Here is an 11,646-nt window from a genome sequence, read left to right on the forward strand (position 1 = left end):
CCTCTTGGCCTCAGTGAACCTCTATGCCTGAGTAAACCTCCTGGCCTCAGTGAACCTCCTTGATTCAGTGAACATCCTGGTCAGAGCGAACCTCCTGGCTTGAGTGAACCTCCTGGCCACAGTGAACCTCCTGGCCTGAGTGAGGCTCCTGGCCACAGTGAACCTCCTGGCCTCAGTGAACCTACTGGCCTCAGTGAACCTAGCTCCTGGCCACAGTGACCCTCCTGGTCAGAGCGAACCTCCTGGCTTGAGTGAACCTCCTGGCCACAGTGAACCTCCTGGCCTGAGTGAGGCTCCTGGCCACAGCGAACCTCCTGGCCTCAGTGAACCTACTGGCCTCAGTGAACCTCCTGGCCACAGTGAACCTCCTGGCCTGAGTAAGGCTCCTGGCCTCAGTGAACCTCGTGGCCTCAGTGAACCTCCTGGCCTGAGTGAGGCTCCTGGCCTCAGTGAACCTCCTGGCCTCAGTGAACCTCCTGGCCTGAGTGAGGCTCCTGGCGACAGTGAACATCCTGGCCTGAGTGAACCTCCTGGCCTGAGTAAGGCTCCTGGCCTCAGTTAACCTCCTGGCCTCAGTGAACCTCATGCCCTCAGTGAACCTCCTGGCCACAGTGAACCTCCTGGCCTCAGTGAACCTCTTGGCCTCAGTGAACCTCCATGCCTCAGTAAACCTCCTGGCCTCAGTAAACCACCTGGCTTCAGTGAACCTCCTGGCCTGAGTGAGCCTCCTGGCCTCAGTGAGCCTCCTGGCCTGAGTGAACCTCCTGGCCACAGTGAACCTCCTGGCCTCAGTAAACCACCTGGCTTCAGTGAACCTCTTGGCCTGAGTGAACCTCCTGGCCACAGTGAACCTCCTGGCCTCAGTGAACCTCTTGGCCTGAGTGAACCTCCAGACCTTAGTTAACCTCCTGGCGTCAGTGAACCTCCTGGCCACAGTGAACCTCCTGGCCACAGTGAACCTCCTGGCCACAGTGAACCTTCTGGCCTGAGTGAGCCTCCTGGTCTGAGTGAACCTCCTGGCCTGAGTGAACCTCTTGGCCACAGTGAACCTCCTGGGCTCAGTGAACCTCCTGGCCTCAGTGAACCTCCTGGCCATAGTAAACCTCCTGGCCAGAGTGAACCTCCTGGCCTTTTTAAGCCTGCTGGCCTGAGTGAACCACCCGGCCTGAGTGAACCTCCTGGCCTGCGTGAACCTACTTGCCTGAGTGAACTACCTGGCCTGAGTGAACCTCCTGGCCTGCGTAAGCCTCCTGGCCTGAGTGAACTTCCTGGCCTCTGTGAACCTCCTGGCCTCAGCGAACCTCCTGGCCTGAGCGAACCTCCTGGCCTGAGTGAGGCTCCTGGCCACAGTGGACCTCCTGGCCTCAGTGAACCTACTGGCCTCAGTGAACCTCCTGGCCACAGTGAACCTCCTGGCGTGAGTGAGGCTCCTGGCCACAGTGAACCTCCTGGCCTCAGTAAACCTCCTGGCCTGAGTGAGGTTCCTGGCCTCAGTGAACTTCCTGGCCTCACTGAACCTCCTGGCCTCAGTGAACCTCGTGGCCTGAGTGAGGCTCCTGGCCAGAGTGAACCTCCTGGCCTGAGTGAACCTCCTGGCCTCAGTGAGCCTCCTGGCCTCAGTGAACCTCCTGGCCTGAGTGAACCTCCTGGCCTGAGTTAACCTCTTGGCCTGAGTGAACCTCCTGGCCACAGTGAACCTCCTGGCCTCAGTGAACTTCTTGGCCTGAGAGAACCTCCAGACCTTAGTGAACCTCCTGGCCTCAGTGAACCTCCTGGCCACAGTGAACCTCCTGGCCACAGTGAACCTCCTGGAAACAGTGAACCTTCTGGCCTGAGTGAGCATCCTGGCCTGAGTGAACCTCCTGGCCTGAGTGAACCTCTTGGCGACACTGAACCTCCTGGCCTGAGTGAGGCTCCTGGCCACAATGAACCTCCTGGCCTCAGTGAACCTCCTGGCAACAGTGAACCTCCTGGCCTGAGCGAACCTCCTGGCCTGAGTGAACCTCCTGGCCACAGTGGACCTCCTGGCCTCAGTGAACCTACTGGCCTCAGTGAACCTATTGGCCACAGTGAACCTCCTGGCCACAGTGAACCTCCTGGCCACAGTGAACCTCCTGGCCTCAGTGAACCTACTAGCCTGAGTGAGGCTCCTGGCCACAGTGAACCTCCTGGCCTCAGTGAACCTCCTGGCCTCAGTGAACCTCCTGGCCTGAGTGAGGTTCGTGGCCTTAGTGAACCTCCTGACCTCAGTGAACCTCCTGGCCTCAGTGAGGCTCCTGGCCACAGTGAACCTCCTTACCTGAGCGAACCTCCTGGCCTGAGTGAGGCTCCTGGCCTCAGTGAACCTCCTGGCCTCAGTGAACCTCCTGGCCTCAGTGAACCTCTTGGCTACAGTGAACCTCCTGGCCTCAGTGAACCTCTTGCCCTTCAGTGAACCTCCATGCCTGAGTAAACCTCCTGGCCTCAGTGAACCTCCTGGCCTGAGTGAGCCTCCTGGCCTCAGTGAGCCTCCTGGCCTCAGTGAACCTCCTGGCCTGAGTGAACCTCCTGGCCTGAGTGAACCTCTTGGCCTGAGTGAACCTCCTGGCCACAGTGAACCTCCTGGCCTCAGTGAACCTCTTGGCCTGAGTAAACCTCCAGACCTTAGTGAACCTCCGGCCCTCAGTGAACCTCCTGGCCACAGTGAACCTCCTGGCCACAGTGAACCTCCTGGTCACAGTGAACCTTCTGGTCTGAGTGAGCCTCCTGGCCTGAGTGAACCTCCTGGCCTGATTGAACCTCTTGGCCACAGTGAACCTCCCTGCCTGAGTGAGGCTCCTGGCCACAGTGAACCTCCTGGCCTCAGTGAACCTCCTGGCCTCAGTGAACCTCTTGGCCACTAGTGAACCTCCTGGCCTCAGTGAACCTCCTGGCCTCAGTGAACCTCCTGGCCTCAGTGAACCTCCTAGCCACAGTGAACCTCCTGGCCTCAGTGAACCTCCTGGCCTGAGTGAACCTCCTGGCCACAGTGAGCCTCCTGGCCACAGTGAACCTCCTGGCCTGAGTGAACCTCCTGGCCTGAGTGAACCTCTTGGCCTCAGTGAACCTGCTGGCCTCAGTGAACCTCCTGGCCTGAGTGAACCTCCTTGCCTGAGTGAACCTCTTGGCCTCAGTGAACCTTTTGGCCTGAGTGAACTTCCTGGCCTGAGTGATCCTCCCGCCCTGAGTGAACCTCCTGGCCTGAGTGAACCTCCTGGCCACAGTGAACCTCCTGGCATCAGTGAACCTCCTGGCTTGAGTGAACTTCCTGGCCACAGTGAACCTCCTTACCACAGTGAACCTCTTGACCTGAGTGAACCTCCTGGCCACAGTGAACCTCCTGGCCTGAGTGAGGCTCCTGGCCACAGTGAACCTCCTGGCCTCAGTGAACCTCCTGGCCTCAGTGAACCTCCTGGCCACAGTGAACCTCCTGTCCTCAGTGAACCTCCTGGCCACAGTGAACCTCCTGGCCTCAGTGAACCTCTTGGGCTCAGTTAACCTCCATGCCTGAGTAAACCTCCTGGCCTCAGTGAACCTCCTTGCTTCAGTGAACCTCCTTGCCTCAGTGAACCTCCTGGCCACAGTGAACCTCCTGGCCTGAGCGAACCACCTGGCCTGAGTGAACCTCCTGGCCACAGTGAATCTCCTGACCTGAGTAAGGCTCCTGGCCACAGTGAACCTCCTGGCCTCAGTGAACCTACTGGCCTCAGTGAACCTCCTTGCCTCAGTGAACCTCCTGGCCACAGTGAACCTCCTTGCCTCAGTGAACCTCCTGGCCACAGTGAACCTCCTGGCCTGAGTGAACCTCCTGGCCTGAGTGAGGCTCCTGGCCACAGTGAACCTCTGGCCTCAGTGAACCTCCTGACCTCAGTGAACCTCCTAGCCTCAGTAAACCTCCTGGCCATAGTGAACCTCCTGGTCTCAGTGAACCTCTTGGCCTCAGTGAACCTCCATGCCTGAGTAAACCACCTGGCCTGAGTGAACCTTTTGGCCTGAGTGAACCTCTTGGCCTGAGTGAACCTCCTGGCCACAGTGAACCTTCTGGCCTCAGTGAACCTCTTGGCCTGAATGAACCTCCTGGCAACAGTGAACCCCCTGACCACAGTGAACCTCCTGGCCTCAGTGAACCTCCATGCCTGAGTAAACCTCCTGGCCAGTGAACCTCCTGGCCACAGTGAACCTTCTGGCCTCAGTGAACCTCTTGGCCTGAATGAACCTCCTGGCAACAGTGAACCCCCTGACCACAGTGAACCTCCTGGCCTCAGTGAACCTCCATGCCTCAGTAAACCTCCTGGCCACAGTGAACCTCTTGGCCTCAATGAACCTCCTGACCACAGTGAACCTCCTGGCCTCAATGAACCTCCATGCCTGAGTAAACCTCCTGGCCTCAGTGAACCTCCTGGCCTCAGTGAACCTCTTGGCCACAGTGAACCTCCTGGCCTCAGTGAATCTTCTGGCCACAGTGAACCTCCTCGCCTCAGTGAACCTCCTGGCCATAGTGAACCTCCTGGCCTGAGCGAACCTCCTGGCCTGAGTGAACCTCGTGGCCACAGTGAACCTCCTGGCCTGAGTGAAGCTCCTGGCTACAGTGATCCTCCTGGCCTCAGTGAACCTCCTGGCCTCAGTGAACCTCCTGGCCTCAGTGAACCTCCATGCCTGAGTAAACCTCCTGGCCTCAGTGAACCTCCTGGCCTCAATGAACTTCCTGGCCACGGTGAATCTCTTGGCTTCAGTGAACCTCCTGGCCACAGTGATTCTCCTGGCCTCAGTGAATCTTCTGGCCACAGTGAACCTCCTCGCCTCAGTGAACCTCCTGGCCATAGTGAACCTCCTGGCCGGAGCGAACCTCCTGGCCTGAGTGAACCTCCTGGCCTGAGTGAACCTCCTGGCCTGAGTGAACCTCCTGACCTGAGCGAACCTCCTGGCCTGAGTGAACCTCCTGGCCTGAGTGAACCTCCTGGCCATAGTGAACCTCCTGGCCTGAGCGAACCTCCTGGCCATAGTGAACCTCCTGGCCTGAGCGAACCTCCTGGCCTGAGTGAACCTCCTGGCCTGAGCGAACCTCCTGGCCTGAGCGAACCTCCTGGCCTGAGTGAACCTCCTGGCCACAGTGAACCTCCTGGCCTGAGTGAGGCTCCTGGCCACAGTGAACCTCCTGGCCTCATTGAACCTCCTGGCCTCAGTGAACCTCCTGGCCTGAGTGAGGCTCCTCGCCTCAGTGAACCTCCTGGCCATAGTGAACCTCCTGGCCTGAGCGAACCTCCTGGCCTGAGTGAACCTCCTGGCCACAGTGAACCTCCTGGCCTGAGTGAAGCTCCTGGCTACAGTGATCCTCCTGGCCTCAGTGAACCTCCTGGCCTCAGTGAACCTCCTGGCCTCAGTGAACCTCCATGCCTGAGTAAACCTCCTGGCCTCAGTGAACCTCCTGGCCTGAGCGAACCTCCTGGCCTGAGCGAACCTCCTGGCCTGAGTGAACCTCCTGGCCACAGTGAACCTCCTGGCCGGAGTGAGGCTCCTGGCCACAGTGAACCTCCTGGCCTCAGTGAACCTCCTGGCCTGAGTGAGGCTCCTGGCCTCAGTGAACATCCTGGCCTGAGTGAGGCTCCTGGCAACAGTGAACCTCCTGGCTTGAGTGAACCTCCCGGCCTGAGTGAGGCTCCTGGCAACAGTGAACCTCCTGGCCTCAGTGAACCTCCTGGCCTCAGTGAGGCTCCTGGCAACAGTGAACCTCCTGGCCTCAGTGAACCTCCTGGCCTGAGTGAGGCTCCTGGTCTCAGTGAACCTCCTGGCCTCAGTGAACTTCCTGACCTCAGTGAACCTCCTGGCCACAGTGAACCTCCTGGCCTCAGTGAACTTCTTGGCCTCAGTGAACCTCCATGTCTGAGTAAACCTCCTGGCCTCAGTGAACCTCCTGGCCTGAGTGAGCCTCCTGGCCTGAGTGAGCCTCCTGGCCTGAGTGAGCCTCCTGGCCTCAGTGAACCTCCTGGTCACAGTGAACCTCCTGGCCACAGTAAACCTCCTGGCCACAGTGAACCTTCTGGCCTGAATGAGCCTCCTGGCCTGAGTGAACCTCCTGACCTGAGTGAACCTCTTGGCCACAGTGAACCTCCTGTCCTCAGTGAACCTCCTGGCCTCAGTGAACCTCCTGGTCTCAGTGAACCTCCTGGCCACGGTGAACCTCCTGGCCTTAGTGAGCCTGCTGGCCTGAGTGAAGCACCTGGCCTGAGTGAACCTCCTGGCCTGCGTGAACCTCCTGGCCTGAGTGAACCTCCTGGCCTGAGTGAACCTCCTGGCCACAGAGAACCTCGTGGCCTTAGTGAACCTCCTGGCCAGTGAACCTCCTGGCCACAGTAAACCTCCTGGCCTGAGTGAACCTCTGGCCACAGTGAACCTCCTGGCCTCAGTGAACCTCCTGGCCTCAGTGAACCTCCTGGCCACAGTGAACCTCCTGGCCTCAGTGAACCTCCTGGCCTCAGTGAACCTCCTGGCCTCAGTGAACCTCCTGGCCTCAGTGAACCTCCTGGCCTCAGTGAACCTCCTGGCCTCAGTGAACCTCCTGATCTCTGTGAACCTCCTGGCCTCAGTGAACCTCCTTGCCTCCGTGAACCTCCTGGCCTCAGTGAAACTCCTGGCAATAGTGTACCTCCTGGCCATAGTGAACCTCCTGGCCATAGTGAACCTCCTGGCCTGAGCGAACCTCCTGGCCTGAGTGAACCTCCTGGCCTGAGCGAACCTCCTGGCCTGAGCGAACCTCCTGGCATGAGTGAACCTCCTGGCCACAGTGAACCTCCTGGCCTGAGTGAGGCTCCAGGCCACAGTGAACCTCCTGGCCTCAGTGAACCTCCTGGCCTGAGTGAGGCTCCTGGCCTCAGTGAACATCCTGGCCTGAGTGAGGCTCCTGGCCTCAGTGAACATCCTGGCCTGAGTGAGGCTCCTGGCCACAGTGAACCTCCTGGCCTCAGTGAACTTCCTGACCTCAGTGAACCTCCTGGCCTCAGTGAACTTCTTGGCCTCAGTGAACCTCCATGCCTGAGTAAACCTCCTGGCCTCATTGAACCTCCTGGCCTGAGTGAGCCTCCTGGCCTGAGTGAGCCTCCTGGCCTGAGTGAACCTCCTGGACTGAGTGAGCCTCCTGGCCTCAGTGAACCTCCTGGCCTCAGTGAACCTCCTGGTCTCAGTGAACCTCCTGGCCTCAGTGAACCTCCTGGCCTCAGTGAACCTCCTGGCCTCAGTGAACCTCCTGGCCTCAGTGAACCTCCTGGTCTCTGTGAACCTCCTGGCCTCGGTGAACCTCCTTGCCTCAGTGAACCTCCTGGCCTCAGTGAACCTCCTGGCCTCAGTGAATCTCCTGGCCTCAGTGAACCTCCTGGCCTCAGTGAACCTCCTGGCCTCAGTGAACCTCCTGGCCTCAGTGAACCTCCTGGCCTCAGTGAACCTCCTGGCAATAGTGAACCTCCTGGCCTGAGCGAACCTCCTGGCCATAGTGAACCTCCTGGCCTGAGCGAACCTCCTGGCCTGAGTGAGCCTCCTGGCCTGAGCGAACCTCCTGGCCTGAGTGAGCCTCCTGGCCTGAGCGAACCTCCTGGCCTGAGTGAGGCTCTAGGCCACAGTGAACCTCCTGGCCTCAGTGAACCTCCTGGCCTGAGTGAGGCTCCTGGCCTCAGTGAACATCCTGGCCTGAGTGAGGCTCCTGGCCTGAGTGAGGCTCCTGGCCTCAGTGAACATCCTGGCCTGAGTGAGGCTCCTGGCCACAGTGAACCTCCTGGCCACAGTGAACCTCCTGGCCTCAGTGAACTTCTTGGCCTCAGTGAACCTCCATGCCTGAGTAAACCTCCTAGCCTCAGTGAACCTCCTGGCCTGAGTGAGCCTCCTGGCCTGAGTGAGCCTCCTGGCCTGAGTGAACCTCCTGGACTGAGTGAGCCTCCTGGCCTCAGTGAACCTCCTGGCCTCAGTGAACCTCCTGGCCTGAGTGAACCTCTTGGCCTGAGTGAACCTCCAGACCTCAGTGAACCTCCTGGCCTCAGTGAACCTCCTGGCCACAGTGAACCTCCTGGCCACAGTGAACCTCCTGGCCACAGTGAACCTTCTGGCCTGAGTGAGCCTCCTGGCCTGAGTGAACCTCCTGGCCTGAGTGAACCTCTTGGCCACAGTGAACCTCCTGGCCTCAGTGAACCTCCTGGCCTCAGTGAACCTCCTGGTCTCAGTGAACCTCCTGGGCACAGTGAACCTCCTGGCCTTAGTGAGCCTGCTGGCCTGAGTGAAGCACCTGGCCTGAGTGAACCTCCTGGCCTGCGTGAACATCCTTGCCTGAGTGAACCACCTGGCCTGAGTGAACCTCCTGGCCTGCGTGAACCTCCTGGCCTGAGTGAACCTCCTGGCCTGAGTGAACCTCCTGGCCACAGAGAACCTCGTGGCCTTAGTGAACCTCCTGGCCAGTGAACCTCCTGGCCACAGTAAACCTCCTGGCCTGAGTGAACCTCCTGGCCACAGTGAACCTCCTGGCCTCAGTGAACCTCCTGGCCTCAGTGAACCTCCTGGCCACAGTGAACCTCCTGGCCTCAGTGAACCTCCTGGCCTCAGTGAACCTCCTGGCCTCAGTGAACCTCCTGGCCTCAGTGAACCTCCTGGCCTCAGTGAACCTCCTGGCCTCAGTGAACCTCCTGGCCTCAGTGAACCTCCTGGCCTCAGTGAACCTCCTGGTCTCTGTGAACCTCCTGGCCTCAGTGAACCTCCTGGCCTCAGTGAACCTCCTGGCCTCAGTGAACCTCCTAGCCACAGTTTACTGGGGCGAAATTATCTACATAACACAGCTTATTTACACAATATTTTCATAACCACAACAAAGGATATTGAATCCCGTAAGTTTTTTGAATCCCGTTGAATCAAGACACAAGTCGCAGCAGCTAGATGTCATTAAGCAAAGGTAACAATAACATGGGTACACTAGACAGTATGGGACTGGCAGCTAAGTGGTGGACAAAGTGGGTGGTGACGTTACATAAGCAGAGTGGGAGAGGGGGTAATGTCTCAGCATGAACATCAATAAACACAAGCCAGTGAACACAAGTCAGCCAGCTCTCCTTGGAAGGAGAGGTCCCTGTTTTGCATTAAGTTGAGGAGCTGTCTGCTTTTGAGGTCTACCTTGAGGTCTGCCTGGCAGGTGCGTTGAATAAGGCCTGGTGGTAAGCATTCAGGTCTCCTGCGATTATGGTTGGGAGATTCCTGTCGAGCAGCCTGCTGAGTGGGATTGAGGGGAAGGAAGGCAAGTCTAGGTGGTAGATATGCGGTACAAACAATTAGAGGGCCATGTGTGGTGGCGAATTCAATCGCAAGGAAGTGGTCGTCTTCAATGAGGATGGGTCGGTAGGAGAACCTTCTTTTTACCAGGATTGCCACCCCACTGTGCAACCCCCTGTTGGTGTCCCTCGTGGAGTACCCTCAAATGGAGATGTGTTGATCCTGTCTGGCCGCTGTTTTGTCGAGTAGAATAACGTCTGGGTTGAGTCTGGCTACCTCCAGGAAGAAAGGTATCTGTTGTTAAAGTTGTGTCTGATATTCACTTGTATGATTGTGATCCCCATTATTGCTTGCCTTACATAGTTGTTTGTTTGGCTCGGACCGAGCCATTATTTTTCTTTTGTACGCTGGTGGGGGTGAGGGTTCAGGGTCCTTTTGGTCCAGGGATCACGTTTCCGGCCCCAGAGGAGGTTGGCTTGGTATTTTCTGGTCACTGGTGGGTGGGGGGTATCGTCACTGCTGCTGACGTCCGTTCGACGTCCACTTCATCGGCGCTTGTATCACTCTCAGACTGGGTCCTGCATCTCTTAGATTCCTGACGTAGGGAAGCCCTGTTCCCGGTGTGGGTTTGTCGACTAATGCACTCGTGAGCGAATAAGAGTGGTTAGGCACTTCTGCGTCTAATAAGGGTTCTGTGAAAAATGGCGAACCATGGCTGTGATTACAGTACGGGTTGATTCTGATTCCGAAGTACTGGGCCCAGTAACCTTAGTGGGGAGCGGTGGAGGTTTGGGACCTTTTGGCCGGCGGCTTTGGTCTGGGGTCGGGTATTACTTGAGAGGGGGTTTATGGGTTGTAGTTGGGCCTGGTAAGTGGTGATTGTGTCTTCTGTAGACAGTAGGTCGAGCGAGGCCTCAGACTCGATGATATAAGGTAGGTTATTGTCTTTCCTGAGCGAGTTCTATAACTCCAGGCGCAGAACAGAGTTGTTTGGAAACTTTGATTCAGCAAATTTTAGGAGTTCTGCCCCTAAGCTGGTCTTAGGCTCCGGGTTGTCTGGGAGGGGGTGGAGCACTGAGGCCTGTTATTGCTGGGGCAGGGTCTGAGCCGGTATGGTCAAGGGGTTTGTGGGTTGTAGGGTGTGTTGTGGCCCCCGTGGGTGCCTGGTTGATTCGGCAATCCTGGGAAATGGGTTTGGTTGGGGACACCCCATGCGTTTATTGGTGGAGATGAAGCCAGTCATGTGGCTGCTGTTTTGCAGTTTGTAAAAGCGTGAAACAAAAGGTGCGGCCAGCAGAGACACTAGTCCCTTGTACATCAATCAAGTGAATGAAGTGGCTGGCAAGTGATGAATCAGGTTGACCGTGGTTGCCACAGGCTGCTTTATAGCTGGATTATTTTCCCCATGGCAATGATTGTTTGCCTTGTTTTTCTCAGGGTTACTGATCTCCTTCAAGTAGTTGCTTGTTTTCATGTACTTTTGAGTTTAGTATTTTATTTTCTCAGATTTGGGTTGGTATGTGACCTAAGGTTTGCATGTGGCTGCCGTTTCCACAGACTCTTGCGCTTGTTTAATGGCCTCCCGCCTTCGTGGACATAGGTGGGAGCTACATTGCATAATGCACACTTGGGGTATTCCTTACAAGGTATTTTATAAATGACGCAATTATCACTACGAGGGCTGTTCCTAACTAATAGCTTACCAACAGTCCAGAATTCTTAGACGAGGAATTTAAGAATATTGATTCGATTGGTCTTAAGCTTTGTTACTCACTGAATTTTTTGGAAGTTTGTCGTAACAAAGCTCGTCGTACATATTATAATAATGTATGCAGTGAAAGGATTCGCCCAAAGAATGTGTTATGTTTACCATATTTCTCTGGGTTTGAGAATATTGTTAAGTCCTTGAAACTTTTTAATATAGATGTAATGTTTAGCTACGAAAACACTGTTGGTAAGCTATTAGTTAGGAACAGCCCTCGTAGTGATAATTGCGTCATTTATAAAATACCTTGTAAGGAATGTAATAAGTTCTATGTCGGGCAAACATCTAAAGATTTAAAATGTAGAATATCGCAACATAAATACTCTGTAAGACATGGCCAATTGTCTAATGCTTTGTTTGTTCATTTGTCAGAAAAAGCTCACCAAATTGATTGGGAGAGTGCTTCTTTAATAACAAATTGTAAAAGCACCTATAACAGAAACATAATTGAATCCGCTTTGATACAGATCACCAAAGAAAGTAATTTGAATATTAGCAGTGGTCTATATAACTTAGATCCATTTCTAATAGATCAGCTAAAGGGCGATTTAAGTAGGATCATTGGAAAACATTTGTCTCACTAATTCATTGTATATATTTACCTCTTTATGTTATAATTACCTATG

The 11,646-nt window shown here is 55.9% G+C and overlaps 1 protein-coding gene across 1 annotated transcript; it reads left to right on the forward strand.

The window, feature by feature from the left end:
• Positions 1-657: 657 nt before the first annotated feature.
• On the forward strand, positions 658-8,457 carry LOC138362757 (uro-adherence factor A-like). The gene is made up of 9 exons (XM_069321310.1): positions 658-665; positions 1,693-1,961; positions 2,395-2,881; positions 3,081-3,367; positions 4,160-4,462; positions 4,698-4,804; positions 5,584-6,350; positions 6,549-7,145; positions 7,413-8,457. Exons 1-9 carry the CDS (start codon positions 658-660, stop codon positions 8,455-8,457), a joined length of 3,870 nt encoding a protein of 1,289 aa, XP_069177411.1.
• Positions 8,458-11,646: the final 3,189 nt, after the last annotated feature.

This window comes from Procambarus clarkii, chromosome 9 (genome assembly GCF_040958095.1).
Source record: "Procambarus clarkii isolate CNS0578487 chromosome 9, FALCON_Pclarkii_2.0, whole genome shotgun sequence".
In the NCBI taxonomy this organism is placed as follows: domain Eukaryota; kingdom Metazoa; phylum Arthropoda; class Malacostraca; order Decapoda; family Cambaridae; genus Procambarus; species Procambarus clarkii.

Bases quoted from the DNA above. Each gene is read 5' to 3' on its own strand.
- LOC138362757 (XM_069321310.1), top strand. The intron at 1,962-2,394 runs GTGAACCTCCTG...TCTTGGCTACAG, and splicing joins CAGTGAACCTCCTGGCAACA to TGAACCTCCTGGCCTCAGTG. The intron at 7,146-7,412 runs GCCTCCTGGCCT...TCCTGGCCTCAG, and splicing joins GAACCTCCTGGACTGAGTGA to TGAACCTCCTGGCCTCAGTG.